Below are 18,031 nucleotides of genomic sequence, written 5' to 3'. Positions count from 1 at the left end.
ACACAGAATTAAAATTAAATTAATAAGAAAAAATGCATTACTGTCTTTGTCACTGTAATCATAGCAACCAAATCTAATATTTCTATAGTACAGTGCAAAATCTGAGAAAAAATGTTAACAAGTATAAAATTACTCCAATAATAGGAAAGTTTCTGTTCATTGGACGCGAGCTGTGCAACGTGACGTCACCCCACTTTTGCACATGCGCAGTAGTGTGCTCTGTCTCTGTGCTGTGCTGCTGCTTCTCTGCTGCGACTCCACCCCTCCTCCTCTTCCTCCTCCTCCTCCTGCAGACCGAAGAGGCATGGCGAGCACCGAGGCTAGAAGGGAGTGTGAGACAGAAGGCTGCAGCAAGGACGCCAAACTCCAGTGTCCCACATGTATCAAGCTTGGTATTCAAGGCTCCTATTTCTGCTCACAGGTACTCGCTGCGTTTTGTCCGGTTTGTTTAAAGCGTCGGCAGCAGCAGCCTCTCACACCTATAGGCCCTCTCTCTGTGTCATCACGAGGCTGCTAACTAGGCAAGCTAGGTAGACATGTGTCTCTGTAAATCGCTAATAACGCGTTTGATTGCCTTCTGTCTGTGCTATAACGTTGTAGAGATTGCATAGGATTAACAATGCAGTCATCGATGGTGAACTGATGCTATATATCCAAACTGTAGACCATTTAGCGAGCTAACTGGTGGCTGATTAGCTCAAGTGAGTCCCTGTTACGTCCCTGCTAAATAGCCTTTAGTGTGGACTTCATATGCTGTAAAACTGTATGAAATAATGCATATTGTGCAGGTGTTTTAGTAATGCAATAGACTGCAAGTGATGATGAGTAGTAGGTGTTAAGTTCCACAGAGTTAATGTTGCGTGACAGAGCATTTGTTGTTTCACCCTCACCTCTGGTGATTTCTCTCCTACCAGACTAAACCTCACTCACTAATCTGTCACTTTAAGGATGGATTTGGCATTAACAGAAGCTACTCTCCACTTCTTATACAGATGTTCTGCTGAACAGGACTTTTTCCTGACCCATTGGCATTACAGTTGGCTTTCACTTAAATGCTATGAGGGCTTGTAACAAGTCAGTGTGAATCACACATGACAGTTTATCAGTGGTAAAGTTTGTAGATCCAGCTTTGGGGCAAGTTTTTCTTGCAAGACACTACATTGGGAAAAAGTCTCTGCCAATAATGCATTAAACATTAGCTGCAGAAGGGCTCTGCAATGTTCTCTTAGTCAAAGCTTTATAAAGCATTTGTTGTCACGATGTTTCACCCCTCACCTCCGGTACTTTCTCTCCTCCCAGACCAAACCCCACTCACAAATCTGTCAATTTAAGGATGGGATTTCTTAACGACTAGACCCTAATTCTTGGCTTAACAGAAGCTACTTCTTATACAGATGTTCAGCTGAACAGGACTTTTTCCTGACCCATTGTCATTACAGTTGGCTTTCACTTAAATGCTATGAGGGCTTGTAACAAGTCAGTTTATCAGTGGTAATGTTTGTGGATCCAGCTTTGGGGCATGTTTTTCTTGCAAGACACTACATTTGGAAAAAGTCTCTGCCAATAATGCATTACACATTAAACTGCAGAAGGGCTCTGCAATGTTCTCTGAGTCAAAGCTTTATAAATAGTTATAACCTTTAGTGTGGACTTTATTTGCTGACAGTGTAAAACTGTATGAAATAATGCATATTGTGGAGGTGTTTTAGTAATGCAATAGACTGCAAGTAATGATGAGTAGTGGGTGTTAAGTTCCACAGAGTTAATGTTGCGTGACAGAGCATTTGTTGTTTCACCCTCACCTCTGGTGATTTCTCTCCTACCAGACCAAACCCCACTCACAAATCTGTCAATTTAAGGATGGGATTTCTTAACGACTTGACCCTAATTCTTGGCTTAACAGAAGCTCTTCTTATACAGATGTTCAGCTGAACAGGACTTTTTCTGACCCATTGTCATTAGCTTTCACTTAAATGCTTTGAGGGCTTGTAACAAGTCGTGTGAATCACACATGACAGTTTTATCAGTGGTAAAGTTTGTGGATCTACCAGACCAAACCCCACTCACAAATCTGTCAGTTTAAGGATGGATTTCTTAACCACTATAGACCCTAATTCTTGGCTTAACAGAAGCTATACTCTCCACTTCTTATACAGATGTTCAGCTGAACAGGACTTTTTCTGGCCCATTGCCATTGACAGTTGGCTTTCACTTAAAATGTTATGAGGGCTTATATGTAACAAGTCGTGTGAATCACACATGACAGTTTATCAGTGGTAAAAATGTTTGTGGATCCAGCTTTGGGGCCATGTTTTTCTTGCAAGACACTACATTGGGAAAAAGTCTCTGCCAATAATGCATTACACATTAAACTGCAGAAGGGCTCTGCAATGTTCTCTGAGTCAAAGCTTTATAAATAGTTATAGGCTGGCTTGCAGTTTAAATGGTCTTGTAGTGCCATGGTATTTGACCCTACAGATCTTTGCTGTGATTGCATTTTTGGCTGTGAAACCTGACCCTGCTTTCTATATTTCCTGTCTCTCTCTTTCTCTCTCTCTCTGCTGTTAACTGTCCAATAAGGCACAAAACACCATTGAAATGAGCAGTAAATGGTCCAGTGATTGTGTCAAACACATAGTTGTGAACGTCTCTACCCTCTAGGGCACTTTACGGTGCAATATATGTTACAAGTGACATTGTTTTTTTTAGTCAGGTTTGAATGGGTTGCAAATCAGTGACCATGCATGTGATTGTCAGACATTAGTTAATTGTACCTTTGGGCACAATTTGCACTGTATCATGTCATTGTACATCCCCATTTAAGAGTTCTGTCTGTGTTTTCATTTCCAGGAATGTTTCAAAGGGAGCTGGGTGTCTCACAAGTTGCTGCACAAAAAAGCAAGTATGTATTTCTGACCGTTGTCAGGTCTTTGTTAACATCTATGGTGGACTGTTTCACAGTATATGAATAAGGTGCATGTGGGTTTTAGAAACTGACAATTGAACCTATACATGGTGTTTAATTAGCGCTTGTTTTGAAAGTCAAGAACAGACGATATCTCTCGACTGTGAGTTAACACGGTGGTGTCAGATGCTTCAGATATACCTTGTGTTGTGTTTTGTCAGAGGAGGACCAGAACCAGATTGAATCCAAGAACTGTGTGGAGAATGACATCAACACAGACCCATGGCCGGGCTACCGCTACACAGGGAAACTACAGCCTCACTACCCACTGGTAAGTTCTTGCTGTTCACAGAAACTCTATAATTTCACATATTTTGCCGTGTGTGATTCATTAACTGAAAAATGGAAAGAAGACTCAAGTGCAGTCATGCGTAAGCGATGCCACCTTTTTTTGTCCCAGTTGGTTGTTCTCATTTTTGTCACAATGTTCCTGATTATTAACCACTAACAGCCGAAACAACTGACCTTTTTTTAATGTTTTACCGCAATGTTTTAAATGTCAACTTCTCCCTTGTGACGCAGTTGTGCTAACCTCACCCTGTCAGGTGGTTTGTTTTTAACAAAGCCATCTGAGAAGCCGTTATTGGAAACTGTTTGGAAAAGGGCAGGCACTTTCAAAAAAATCCTTGGCAGGTGATTGGATGAACCATCTGTCAATGAAACTAACGAAAGCAAAACTGAAGGCGAAAACACTGTTGTACTTTACACGTTCAGTGCCGTACTTTCCTCTTCTTTCAATGACAAAATACTCTCCAGTTCTGATGTAACTGATGCTATTACAGCTATGCTAACCTCTTTAGGAGCCACCATTGTTGTTTAGAACAAACAGTCAACCCTCTCCGTGTCGCCTCACACTATAGGCTCACCGGGTCTCACGCACACCTAAGCCACACCCGTAGTTGCAGTAGCTCCTCACAGGACGCCGATTGATCCGTTTGGCGAGCTGGACACAAACGCATTACCTGGAGCCTGACATGATGTTTTTTTCAGAGACATTTGATCCCGTGATTCTCGCGTGATCTTGTGACATCGCGAGAATCCAGCTGCCGTGCGAGGTTACAGTTGTGCAATCTGTTAGCTGAAAGGATGTCAGTAAACTCAGACTGGTTTCAGGCAGGGCTGTCAATCGATTTAAATATTTAATCAAGATTAAACGCATGATTGGCAGATATCTTTCTTACTTCCGTAAATATCCGACTACGGTAACTATGGTCGTTTATCATTTTAGTGCAGTAAGCATGGAGAAATCCCAAACAGGGTCATACACTGATACCTGTCAGTGTATAATTGTTTTGAATGTGTAAAAACAAAATCTATTTTGTGACACTAAATTGCCTCCTAAAAACAATGGAGGACAGCATTAGGGAAAAAGACAAATTATGGCATGCTTCAGGTTATTTCCTTATCCATGTGCTGATTTCTGTGATTTCCATAACGTTTCTGTCTTCTTCTTGGCTCCTGGTGTAGACTCCCATGAGGCCCGTGCCCGGTGACATCCAAAGACCTGACTATGCCGATCATCCCAGAGGTAACTATGCTTCTTTCTCAAGGAAATATGGTTTCAGTCGATCACATCGGCTCATTGTCCACTTGGGAGACTTTGGCATCTTCTTTAAAACTGCAATTTTAGCTTTGTTTTTCTTAGAAATATATAGGAAAAACACCAAATCAATGCTATTGAGTGTAACATATTGTTTACCTAGAGGCATAGCCTTAACATCCTGGCATCACGAGAAACACTCTGTCATGTAAAAACGCTAAATTCATGCAAAAATCTGATATAACTATAAGTAGTATTTAAAGTAAAGTATTTACAATAACTCAACACTACCTTATTCCACTGGAAAAGTTGCCATTCACACTGCAGTGTTGGTACCGGGGAAAGCAATTGTCTAAAACACTGTGCAGGTGCAGGGCTTTTGAAATGAAACAGACTGTCGATCAAGTTATTTTCTTCATCTTACCAGAGTTGGTTGAAGTTTTGTAAAAGTGTCGCAGTGTGTGTTGGTCAGCCGATCTCATTTGTTAGTGCTGGAGTTTCGGTGCTCTGCTAACGTGTGTAGGTGATGGAGTACGAGCAGGGTCCGAAATCAACACCCACCAAGCGCAAAAATGCGAGTACATTTTCCGTTTGGCGAGTAAATCTCGGAAGGCTATCTGGCTATACTGGGGGGTAAATGTTTATACCAAAATAGTCATGTAATAAAAAACTATGCTGAGAGTCTCAATTTGATCCTTGAGTACATTTAGAGATTTAGAGTACACTTGAGATCAAGACTTCTTGAGTTGTATTCAGGCTTGAAATGATTAACCAATGATCAATACATCTAAATAATTTTGCTTCAAACATTAATTTGGCCGGTAAAAGAATATGCTTGACTGGTGGATTTTTTCATCTACCAGTCCCCTTGGCCGGTGAGTCAAAAAGTTAATTTCGAAAACTGGGTACAAGGTATTAACAGAATGCGTCACCTTTGTCTTATAAAGCTAATTATTAAGTCATTTAATCCATAATTCACCCCAAATGCATGCCTTCTTTGAGGATGAACAACTGGATGCTGCAATCACAGCAGCATCCTATGAGTCATCCTATGAGTCATAGAAGATGGTAATAGTGATTTGATTTTTTTTCACCCACCCCTGCTGTTAACCTCATATATAAATTAAGGCTGTCAAAGTTAGCGCGATAATAACGGTTTCGTTAACGCAAATTCGTTATTATTATTATTATTCGTTCGCCACTAATTTCATTAACGCAACTTGCATTTTTTTAGGTTGTAGCGGGCTCAGTTTTAAAGCTAGAGTGAAGATACTGGTACCATATGAAACTAGATAACCTCTGAAACCATGTCATACTAGCTTGTCGCGAAAGAGGCTAAATAACGCTACAAACTTAAGGTAAATTCTGGCGAGGAAAAAACTGGCATTGCCATTTTCAAAGTGGTCCCTTGAACTCTGACCTCAAGATATGTGAATGAAAATGGGTTCTATGGGTACCCAGGAGTCTCCCCTTTACAGACATGCCCACTTTATGATAATCACATGCAGTTTTTGGGCAAGTCATAGTCAAGTCAGCACACTGACACACTGATAGCTGTTGTTGGCTTAAGTTTGCCATGTTATGATTTGAGCATATCTTTTGTTTATTCTAAATACCTGTGAGGGTTTCTGGACAATATTTGTCATTGTTTTGTGTTGTTAATTAAGTTACAATAATAAATATATACATTCATTTGCATAAAGCAATCATATACAGTTTGTCCACTCCCATGTTGATAAGACTATTAAATACTCAACAAATCTCCTTTTAATGTTCATTTTGAACAGATAAAAAATGTGTGATTGACTTGCTATTAATGACGATTAACCATGGACAATCATGCAATCAATTGCGATTACATATTTTAATTGATAGACAGCCCTAATATAAATGCATGTTTATCCTATATATCTAATGGTATCATCACTATATTGGTGAAAGATGAGATTTTTTGTGCGATCCTGAATCAAATTAATTGCTGTATACTGGCTGAGTAAAGACTGCCCAGTGATTTTTTTTAGATGACTTCAACATAACAGTTGGCCATTGATGGCACAGATTAGATAATATGTGAGTGCACATCCTGAGCAGCAAGCTGGCCTGCCTCAGTTTGTTACAACAATAGACAAAGCAGTCATCCATGCATGCGTATTATGTATGTTTTTGCATGAATACACAGATAAGCTGATAATGTCTTGTGCTGTAGGCTAAAGAACTCTGTACAAACAGTTAGCTCCACAGTCTGAGCGTCCTGAACCCCTGTAGGCAACGCTGAAGACAGAGAACTTAATGAAGAACAAGACAAATGAGTCCATACATATGCACACTTGTGGTGTGGTTTGCGCAAGCGGCTGACATGCAGCTGCAGAGTGACGTGTACTCTCAGTAGGATTGGTCGTGCTAGTATCATTTCACTGGGTTTTAATTTGATTCAGTATTGCGATGAAAAATATTGCTCGATTGGGCTTTTTTTTGGAATTGATTTCTGATCTTTTTATGCAATTCCTCGGTTCCCCTTTTAGTGTTTTAGCTGGAATCGATGCTGCTCTGTTAAACAGCCCAGTAATATCTCCCCCTCATATTTCTCAGCCCCAATGGTTTCAGATTTATTGCAGGGATGAGTAAACAGGCGCGCTGTCACGCTGTGTTTTTATGACCCGTCTGCCCTTGTGTTAATTATCAGACACCTATAATTGTCACCTGGCTTATTTACGTCCGTTTCTCTGGGAAAGCCATTCATTGTGCAACCATGGCAACCTCTGCATCCTTGTCATCTGACTGCATAGATCCATAGTCAGGTAGTCATGGTTACAGTCTCCTTTCTCATTCTCCTGCGATGCCTTCTCAGGGACTGAAGCTCAATTGTTACAGGTTTTTGTTTTTTTTAAACACGGCACACTGTTATTGAGCTGACATCAAATCTGGAACTAAAATAACAACCAAATGGTTGATTTGTTAGCTCTGATAAACCTATAAGGAAAGTGGTCCCAATATGAAGACGTTATAACGTGCACACTCTTTCTTTTTTTTTCTGAGCTGCTGTATCGACGCGTAAGTAAGTGTAATTGATTGTTACGCTCACACACTGTCGGCTCTGCAGGTCAAAAGGAGGGCTTGCGTTTGACTTGTATACAAACCTGTCTAAAGTCTGTGTTGCTAGGCAACTGTTCATGTTCATCCAGCAATCATCTTGTTGAGTTGATAAATTATAGATCAGGCAAATTGTTGATGAGTCCAGTGCCTCGAACAACATGTATTTAAATACGGTCCGAATGGGGCTTTTCAGTCCAAGAATTATAATACGATCTTGTTTTAATGTGTGGTTAAAATTGCAGGTAGTCTAATGTGTTGCCAAGCTGGCTGCACTGACACCTGCGCTTCTGTTCTCCTCCATAAAACCGAAACAGTCCTGCTCTGTTCCTCAGGGTCGACAGTGCGAGTGTCATTATTAGAATCTGCCTCTGCATCGGGTGCTGATAGCAGTAGTGTACTCTGTGCAGGAGCAGCTAGTAGTCTGTAGTACCAGACGCTTCTTACCTTGGGATTTATGTTGAAAGACTGTCATAACAAAGGAACATTTTAATTTATAAAACATTTAAAAAAAAAAAGGGCCTTAAGTTAAAGATGAGTTTTGATGGGGGGGATTTAAAAGACAATGTCAACGTCGCATGCCTCGAGCGATCTTCAAGCAATGAGTTCCGACGCTGTGACACTAAATCAGAACAAAAAAGGCAATTCTTTTACTTTTTCCTGCCAAGGGACTACAGATGACAATTAGCTTAAAGCTATAATCTGGTACGGCGCATCAAATGTCGGCATTTATGTTTTAAACTGTACATGGTCTCTTTTCAATAAAATAAATAAAAAGAAAAGAACTTTGCTGTCTGTGTGGGTGGGATTTATGCAGAATTCAAATAACAAAACGTGAAATTATTGAAGTCCCTTTATCAGATTTGGTCTATACTGTATACATCTTACTTTTTATGTTAAAATTTTATCACAATAAAGATTTAAAATCACAAATAATGGTTGAGCGATATTAAGAAAACCAAACCCTGACTAAATATGATCAATTAAATTGTGTTAGTGAACCCAGTAGACCCCTCTAGACACGGCTTATGCTGAGTGTAGATGTAGCCTACATAGAAGAGAGCGTAGTTTTGGCTACAGATGTGCATTTTGTTTTTTTGAAAGATGTTTGTTGATTCATCAGTGAAAACAAAATCTCCTCCCTCCTTTATTAATCGTGTACTCTGTTGAAGCAGCGAGGAGTCAGACACCGAAGAAGGTAAAAGTGAATTATACGGGTGGTTACAATGGCTTATATATAATCCATCCACATACTCTTACTCAGAATGCATAGGTATTGGTTGAAATGTCACCAGTTACTGTGTAACTGCAAGAAGGGGCGATGATGCTTGTGCCTTCTCACTACCAGATTACTTATTGTCAACTTGTCACTTATGATGTAAAAAATGAAAACAATCAGGAGTATGTGAAACTGTCTGTGATGGTCCCAAGTCGATGCTGATGTTGATAGACTTAAGACAGACTGCTTTGCAAGGTCCTATTTTGAGTCAGCTCATTGGCGCGTGAATGATGCCGGTTGTCTGTCCTCGTTTCCTTCACACAGGGATATCCGAGTCTGAGCAGTTTCTGAAGGGGACGTCACAGATCAAGACCCTTTGTCCCGAGGACATAGAAAGCATGAGAGTAGTATGCGAGGTAACTAAATTGACCGTCGTTGCTTGTCATGATGTTGCCATTATTTTTTTCCATTTAATGCATTTTTGGTTTTTGATATGTATGTTATTTACAGCTGGCACGAGAAGTCCTGGACATCGCAGCCGTGATGGTGAAAATTGGTGTTACAACAGAAGAAATCGACCATGCTGTGCATCTGGTATGTATTATAGAGGCTGGGATGTTGAGTCCTCTCTTAACCAAAGAAGCCTTCACACAAACACAATATGATTCTCTGTCCGTTGTGATGTAGAATCACTGTGTACCAGAGGTGTCACATGACTTGGACTCGAGTCAGACTCGAGGAACAAATTTGATGACTTTAGACTGGACTTCACAAAATAAAAAAAGGCTCGCAACTCGGCTTGGACTTTTGCTTCCAGTGGCTCTTGACTTCACTTGGACTTGAGCCTCTTGACTTGAAAATACTTGACACCTTCTCCCAAGCCCAAAGATTAAAAAGTGTGTGCATGCAGGCGATCAACCGGGAAGAGGACTTACTCGTGGGGAACTAACTGAACAAACTGAATTTCTATCTTTTGCAGTTTAATCTGCATCCCCGAAAAGTAGTATTTCTTTTTTTTTTTTTTTAACACTGGACTATATTTTTTGTGAATATTATTGAGACCGGCATTTGATTATCTTACACTTAATTCCCCAGATCCACTTTGTTTGAAACAATTCAACAGCAACCAATCAAGTTGTAGGAGAAAACCATAAAGAACTAACGTTACGTTACTGAGTGCAAGTTGCCGCCAGTTACTGTTGTTAAAATGGCATTACATTTGGTGAAGAGTGCATTATGACTTGGGACTTGACTTGGGACTTGTCAGCCTTGCCTTAAAACCTGACTCGGGACTTGCCTTTCTCGACTTGGGACTTGACTTTAGACTTGTTTTTCTTTACTAGGGACTTGACTCGGGACTTGTTATACCCCCGCCACAACGTAGTCTGGGGTATATACCATTCCGTGTGTCTGTCCGTTCGTCCGTCCTTCCGTCCGTTCGCGTGTCGTGGTATGTGAGACATGCTCACTTTTGCCTTGCCTTTCTTGACTTGGGACTTACAAAACAATGACTTGGTTCCACCTCTGCTGTGTACACATACAGACCTTACCAACTGCAATAAACTGTAAGGCAGCTACATGAGGGGGAAAGGGGTCACTCATCTGCATAACATACAACCTTTTCTTGTCTTAGCATCTCTGTAACCAACATGCTTTTTTCTGTTCAGGCTTGCATAGCGAGGAACTGCTACCCCTCCCCTCTCAACTACTACAACTTCCCCAAATCCTGCTGCACATCTGTCAATGAAGTCATCTGCCATGGCATCCCAGACAGAAGACCATTACAAGAGGGAGATATCCTCAACGGTATGCTCATTGCACTACACATTACATGATTTTGGGACCCCTAGCGCCAGCTTCTAACACTTGTTTTTTCTCATATCTATGATTGCTTTACTGTTATATATTTGTATTTGTTAGAATTAACCAAAAATAAATGAGTTTAGAGTCACGGTTCCACATCTTTCTGTGACTTTATATGTAAAAATCCCTAAGAAACAAACCTACTATCTTCATATTCTCAATTTCAAACCAAGTCCTAGAAAACAGTTCAGCTGAGTTTGGATGCAGGGAAATGTTTTATTTAAGAGAGTGGATGGAAAAAAAAAAGATTCCTCCTCCTTGACAAATGGTTGTACCAGCATCCTGAAATGGTGTCAGCGGGAGTTTGGCCATTTTTAGCCTCTTTATGAATATTTCTGCTAAGGCGATGTCTTCCATCCGCCACTCCCCTCAGAGCGTCTGATGGAGCACTTGCCAACAACTCATCTCTCGCTGCGTGGTCCGACAAGACAAATAGTTTCATTAACCTTTAGCAGTAGGGGATTTGCTTGTCAGATCCGCCGCTCTCTCTATATTTCTCCCTAAGTGGGAAAAGTCCCAGTTTACCCACTATAGCACTTCCAATTCCATCAGCAACTTTTTTTAAAAAAGACACATTTTTGTTTGGCCTTGCAAATGGTTTGATGTTTTATAAATATCCATGTTTTGCCAATACAAATCATTATATTTCCAGGTTATTCATAACAATCTTTGTGCTAAACATAATAGAATCTAGTTTGTCATGTAACACAATGGCTCTGATGCATTCACCCGTCTCACTCTTGCGCAGTGGACATCACCGTCTACCACAACGGTTTCCATGGCGACCTCAACGAAACCTTCTACATCGGCGAGGTGGATGAAGAAGCAAAGAAACTGGTTGTGACCACGTATGAATGCCTTATGCAAGCCATCGACTCCGGTAGGAATTCCAGCTTTTCATTTTTTTCTGATGGATGTGTGCATACCATGGAGACTGTAGGAACCCCCACCATCACCGCACGTTGTTTAGGGTTTTGTGCAGTCCTACATTATTATATGGATGTTTCGGCTTCGGCATGTCGAGTAACGAGCAATTGCAGTGCAGAAAAGCAGACGATGCATTTGAATTCATTTAAAAAAAAGGTGTTGCCATTACATAGTTTGTCCACCATGGAGCATTTCAGAGCAAGTTCAGTTTTGACTTTGGAAACAGTATTTTTCTGTTGTGTACCTGTTTTCAAGGTCAAGAATGAACTTTCACTCAACTTTTAAGCCAAAATTGACGTAACAACTCTGTAATAATTGGCTTTTTGTAAATGAAAATATTATCAATACATCATTTATTTCTAAAATATCAATATCGGCCTCAGAATTCCAGTGTCCAACTATAAACCACAGTTTTTCCAAGCCCTATAACCCTCATGTTTCCTCATTTTACAGTTAAGCCTGGCATCCGCTACAGAGAGTTAGGTAACATCATTCAGAAGCACGCCCAGGCCAACGGCTTCTCTGTGGTGCGGAGCTACTGCGGCCACGGCATCCATAGACTTTTCCACACCGCTCCCAATGTGCCACATTATGCCAGTGAGTAGTCGGCACGCCTGCCGTCATCATATATGTTTTAAATATTGAATTTCATACATGTTCTTACATGATTTCTATATTCATTCATTTCCCAGAAAACAAAGCAGTTGGAGTTATGAAGCCTGGCCACGTGTTTACCATTGAGCCCATGATATGTGAAGGTGAGTGGAACTACCTTTTTGTAGGTATAATGTGAACAATAATGATACTTATAGAGATAATTATTTGAATTGATATAAATTGACACAACTATTGAAGTCAAAAGACAAAAAAAGCAAGGATAGAGGGTATAATACTATATCAGTCTAAACCATTGCTGTCCTGTGAAAAACATGTGCCTCCAAAATGTCAACTTTTCATAAGCAAGGTGTTTCCAGCTTTGTCACAATGCATTTTCCAGATAATTCGTTTGGGTTGTTAATGTTTTTTTTTTGCTTTAGAAGTAGGTGAATGTTGTCAACCTATAAAAGAAAACACTTTATCGGTCCAAATTTGGAGATACAGAAGTTTCTTAGGACAACAAAAAAAATCGAACGGTCTTAAAGCAAGTTTGTGAAATGCCCAAGTTGTGGTATTGAAAACTTGGTCACTTTTTGACAGTGATGTAAAAGATTTAATAATACAACAATATTAAGTAATTTTATTAGGGATGCACCGATACAGATATTGGATCGGGTCTCGGCCGATACTGACTCAAATAGCTGTATCGGGTATCGGTGACTATGACTATGATCTGTTCAATTCAGTTCTATATTTATATACTATATATACATTATATACTTGATTATTAAGTTTTGACTAATTTTTGAGAAAAAGTTAGATCAGTGCATCGCTGCATTTTATTTCTTATTCTTTAGGTAGATTTTGAAGAGAATAGGCTTTACTTGTAAATGTATTTTTATTCAAACAATATTTTTATTGATTTTTCGTTTTTTATAAAAAAGAAATGTACTAGAAAAAGTGTTGCATGAAAACTACAGCAACAAAAGATGAACAAACAACCACATAAAAGAAAAGAAAAGCAAACCTCTCAAACAAAATAACAGAGTCACGACAGCATAAAACAAACAAAATTACTTTTTACAGTGGTCTGATCCAGCACAATAAAACATATTTGGGATATATTTTTTTAGATGAAATACAGTGCCACAAGCCATTTGGATATCTCGCGCCACCACCATCCTCCAACTTGATTACTTTTACACTCAAACCTCGACTCAAGAATGAGGATTCGAGGCTGTTAACTGGCTGATGTGTAATAAAGCAGGACCCAGTCATGCCTTAAAACGGCTCATTAAAATCTTAAAAAGCACTCTACACCTGACAGGTATCCAGTGAGTCAGCGCCAGACTTGGAAGTGTTTGTTTCTACAACTCTGTTTAATTGATGCTGTGTGTGTCATGTCATGTCTCAGGTGGCTGGCAAGACGAGACGTGGCCCGACGGCTGGACGGCGGTGACCAGAGACGGGAAGCGCTCGGCCCAGTTCGAACACACCCTGCTGGTGACGGAGACCGGCTGCGAGATCCTCACCCGCCGCCTGGAGGACAACGGCCGCGCTCATTTCCTTAACCAAGTGTAGGCTGGACTTGAACGCACCAAGGACTGGACTTTTCCAGACACAAGACACCCAGCACCTCTGGGCCTCACACTCACTCACACACACACACACTCACACACTCACGCAAACACACACACACACACACACACACACACACACACACACACACACACACACAAAAACACACGCACACGAATCTGAAACAAGAGGCACCACTCCTAGAGCTCAGTTTAACTGTGGCTCTCATTGTTCTTTGAATTAAATATCGGTTCCTCAAATTAAATGGAAGTACTTGAATGTGTCTTATATCAAACGTGGATCGCTTTATTAGTGAAAACTGTATCCTCTGAACGAAAATATGAACGTATTTATGAGATTTGGTTTTGCTTAGTGGTCTGGCTTGACATCAGGTCTTGTGTTGACCTCTGGGTCATGAGTTCTTACTGGCTGGCTAGTTGTTGTCTGTGGTGTGTGTGTGTGGTGCTCAGGGCTAGTACGCCATGCTTCACTTCTTTTCTCTCAACCTCTGTTTAACTTAAATCAGACTTCATATGAATTTCCCAGAGATGGAATGAAAAGAATCCGCAATACTAGAGGACAGAGGAGGCTTCCTGGAAACTGGGTCAACAAGTATCACAACATATCAACAACTAGCAACTTATCTTAGATATAGAAAATAAATAAATAAAACTAGGTTTGAAAACCTTAATTTAGATTTCAGCCAACAAAAATCAACCCTCTGTCAGCACTTATGAAACAGAAGCAGAGTTTAACAGTAGACATATTTAAAGGTTGATATTTTAGGAAATACACTTAGTCGCTTTCTTGGCCAGAGTTAGATGCATAGACTGTTTTATAAAGATGAACGACACTTCTCCACTTCCTCCCACTGTACAAAAGTGAAGCTAAAATATTGGCCATCTTGAGATTTCCTTCTCGACACCAATAACTTGTGGTATCGACTGATACTGGCTACTGATCCGATAACAGCGTGATTAAAAAAAATATATATATATATTGTTAGCGGCAAAGAAAAATTGATTCCCGGTTAAACAAGTAGATTTTTTCAGGGTTAATAAATTATAGTATCAGATCGGTGCGTAGACTGGCGTACTCGCCGGTACTCGATCCCGAACTTTGGGCAGCATCGGACGCATTTCCCATAGTGGTGTCGGTATCGGAACAACTCTAGCCTGCGCAGTAGTGATCGGGCAGTGGAGCCGCACTATCGAAGTCCCGCCCATACACCCACAGGAACCAATAGCGAGCCGCAGCTTGTCAGCTAGAGAGAATTACAGCTGTCAATCATGACGTCACACCCCCTTTTTTATAGCATCATTACTTAATTAAAACCAGAAAAATGCTTGAGCATTCATCAGAGTGATAAGAACTACCTATAATGAAAGAAACCATCTCTGTGAGCTATACTGCAACCAGCCACCAGGGGGCAATTAAGATGTTTTGGCTTCACTTTTGGGGAGCTGTCATGTCGTCCATTTTTATACACAGTCTGGTTAGATGAGAAAATCACCCCCGTTTCCAGTCTTTATTCTAAACTAGGCTGAGTTTAGCTAACCTCTTCTTAGGTGTAGCTTCATATTTAATGGGCAGATATGAGAGTTGTATTTGAAATTATCATCTAACTCTTAGCAAGAAAGCAAACTTTCCAAAATGTTTGAACTAATTTCTGTACTGGTTATGAAAGAAGAATAATAATGATGTATTGCTTCATGCCAGCCTGTTGGTTAGCTAATCACAGCACCAGGTCAACTATCACTGTCTTATTTAACTGGTGACGCATCCAGCAGAAGCACTCAATTGTTATATCCTGAATGTGGCTAATATTAGTGCACACACACAGTTTTCCAGTAATCAGCCCATGGTTGCTAGGAGAATTGTGACGCAACACACAGAGCATCTACATAAATCTCCAGAACGAGAACGACGACATTGAGCACAAAGTCGTTCAGGTGTCGAGCTTGTTAATCCTGCTTCGAGGAATACTCTTCTGGCGTCTCGTGTTTTCAGATAGCCCTGGTGTAGCAAATTGAGCCTTAATGTGTGAATCTAGGAATTTAAAACACGCCGGATATCTCATGATGTTTCCTCTCATCTCGACAGTCACCATTTACCTTCACGTGTTGGGGATTTGCCTGGCGTGAGCAGCATTCATTCTTTCTATTTTCAGAGGACTAATGTGATCACAGTTTCTCTGCCATCTTTGTATTTCTTCTAATGGAGTAATAAATGACTCTTCTGTAGCTCTGTGTGGGCCCAGTTTGTCCTTGGATAGTTTGTTGATCTTAATTCACCAGGCTTTTATTACTAGAAATGTTTATCTGTGTACCTGAGTGAGCCTTAATGCTTTTTTAAACTTAGTGGAATACAATGGTGGCCTAAACTGCATTTGAAATATTAACGTTATTAGTTTACTTCAAGCTACACTAGTGTGAATATATCTGTAAACCTTAAACTTCATAAAGTTACAATGACGTGTAACAGGACTGGGCGGAGGACAGGGAAAATAGTGGAAGTGCAGCAATCAAAGACAGAGTCAGCTTTACGGTCAACAGGGTATTAATTTCCCCTTTAAAGTCTCACAAAAACAACAGAAAGTCTAGCTCCATCATATAACAAAGGTTCACCTGGGAGATCTAGAGGAGAAGAGACTGAGAGCTCCTCACTCACAGCATGTGCCACATCAAATGAACTCTGCTCACTGTCATTAATTCTCCCCTGATGAGGAGATCAGCTCCAAATGTGTGGCTCCGCACACCTGCTCCCAACTCTCTCAAATGGGAGTGGGTGGAGCCCCTTACACGAGGTTCTCTGGTCCCATAAACATACATGGTTCTAGTAGAGGCCCATAAATATGCCTTCATTCAAAATTTTTGCCTATTCAGTATTTAGTCTACAGTGACTAACACAAGATAAGGCATGCCATGGACAGAGGTTGGTGGGTAGTTTCAATGCAAACAGCTGTGATTCAGCAGAAAGTAAATACTCCATAAACTGTTGTGACATTATAAATCTGGACCACCATACTGTAGCACATCAATGGACAATGGTGCAAACTTGGGAAGTCTTTTTTTTTATGGCAGCCATTTCGACTTGATATAATAGATATTACCAGTTTGTGGGGCGAATTCACAAAGAATGGATTGCGGCCGCTGATATAGCACTATGAATTGCGCATCATTCACAACCGCTATCTGCCCCGTTGCAAGGTCCGATTCACGAAAGATATTGCGGTAATGATATTTACAGCACAAACAAAGTTTTGCAGATGAGTGCAATTTTCCCTTTTTTTTGCGTTGGAGGGGGAGAAATAATGTATTCATTTATATAATCTGATCTTTTCATTATGTTTTTTTCTCTCATGTATTTTAAAAAATAACATGTAGGGGAGCTTTACTCATTTATTTCCATGACACAAAATGTTACCGCATCTCCCAAAATAAAAGTTTGAGCGGACCATAACGAGGCCTTCACCTGGCTACAATCACTGGAACCGGCTGGAAAAGTCTGGGCGTGACACCCCGTATAAATGCGCTTTAGTTACCACCAACTCTCAGAAGACGCCAATAATTTCACTGTAACTGCATGTGGCTATCAGCGCTGTTCTTTTTGAATTGGACTGTTTTTGCAATGAGGCTCATTTGCATAGAAAGGGGCCAATTTTGCGCCAAATGTCTACACGTTAACTAACTTAAATACGCCCAAAAAACACAGGTGCACCAAGACCCTATTTGCTTGGCAGCGCAGTTAAGGGTGCATTTCACCCTTTGCGGGTCGCTTTGTGAATTAAGCGGTTTCTTGTTGCCTTATTTGTGCAGGTTTAGCGGCCGCAACAGCCGCGCATGTTTTTGTGAATTAGCCCTTCAGTGTGCAAAACTCAAAATGCAAAAAGCAAAACTGATTGGCTAAATTTCTTAACTTAAAATTAAACACAAAATGCTGTCCTTACATAAATTGTGAAAAACACTAAATCACATCACACATGTTCAGTCCTCACAATACAGAAACCTCACCTCATATCCACTAAAAGGAATGGAGCCATCCTTGATGTTATTGATTGCACTTTTGTTTTTCTGCCATGACACAAAATATGTACTTTCAAAAAGGCTTTTTGAAAATCAGAAATAGTTTTAAAAAAGTGAATTAAGCCCATCAAACTAAAAAAGCTCACGGTCCTTTGAGCCGTCCATTTCAATAGTATGTGCCCTCCTTATTGTCCTTGTGCAAGAATCCTTCACATGTTTGCCTCACA

The 18,031-nt window shown here is 40.4% G+C and overlaps 1 protein-coding gene across 1 annotated transcript; it reads left to right on the top strand.

Moving 5' to 3' along the window:
- The first annotated feature begins 249 nt into the window (after positions 1 to 249).
- On the top strand, positions 250 to 16,022 carry metap1 (methionyl aminopeptidase 1). Its single transcript, XM_037746145.1, has 11 exons — positions 250 to 421; positions 2,851 to 2,902; positions 3,127 to 3,236; positions 4,433 to 4,493; positions 9,139 to 9,230; positions 9,325 to 9,408; positions 10,482 to 10,620; positions 11,426 to 11,557; positions 12,058 to 12,201; positions 12,297 to 12,362; positions 13,616 to 16,022. The coding sequence occupies exons 1-11, from the start codon at positions 305 to 307 to the stop codon at positions 13,780 to 13,782; spliced, it is 1,164 nt and encodes a 387-aa protein (XP_037602073.1). The 5' UTR covers positions 250 to 304; the 3' UTR covers positions 13,783 to 16,022.
- Positions 16,023 to 18,031: the final 2,009 nt, after the last annotated feature.

The sequence above is a fragment of the Sebastes umbrosus genome, chromosome 16 (assembly GCF_015220745.1).
Source record: "Sebastes umbrosus isolate fSebUmb1 chromosome 16, fSebUmb1.pri, whole genome shotgun sequence".
Classification (NCBI taxonomy): domain Eukaryota; kingdom Metazoa; phylum Chordata; class Actinopteri; order Perciformes; family Sebastidae; genus Sebastes; species Sebastes umbrosus.
Note: the sequence above shows the minus strand (reverse complement) of the source record. Positions and strands in the feature narration are given on the sequence as shown.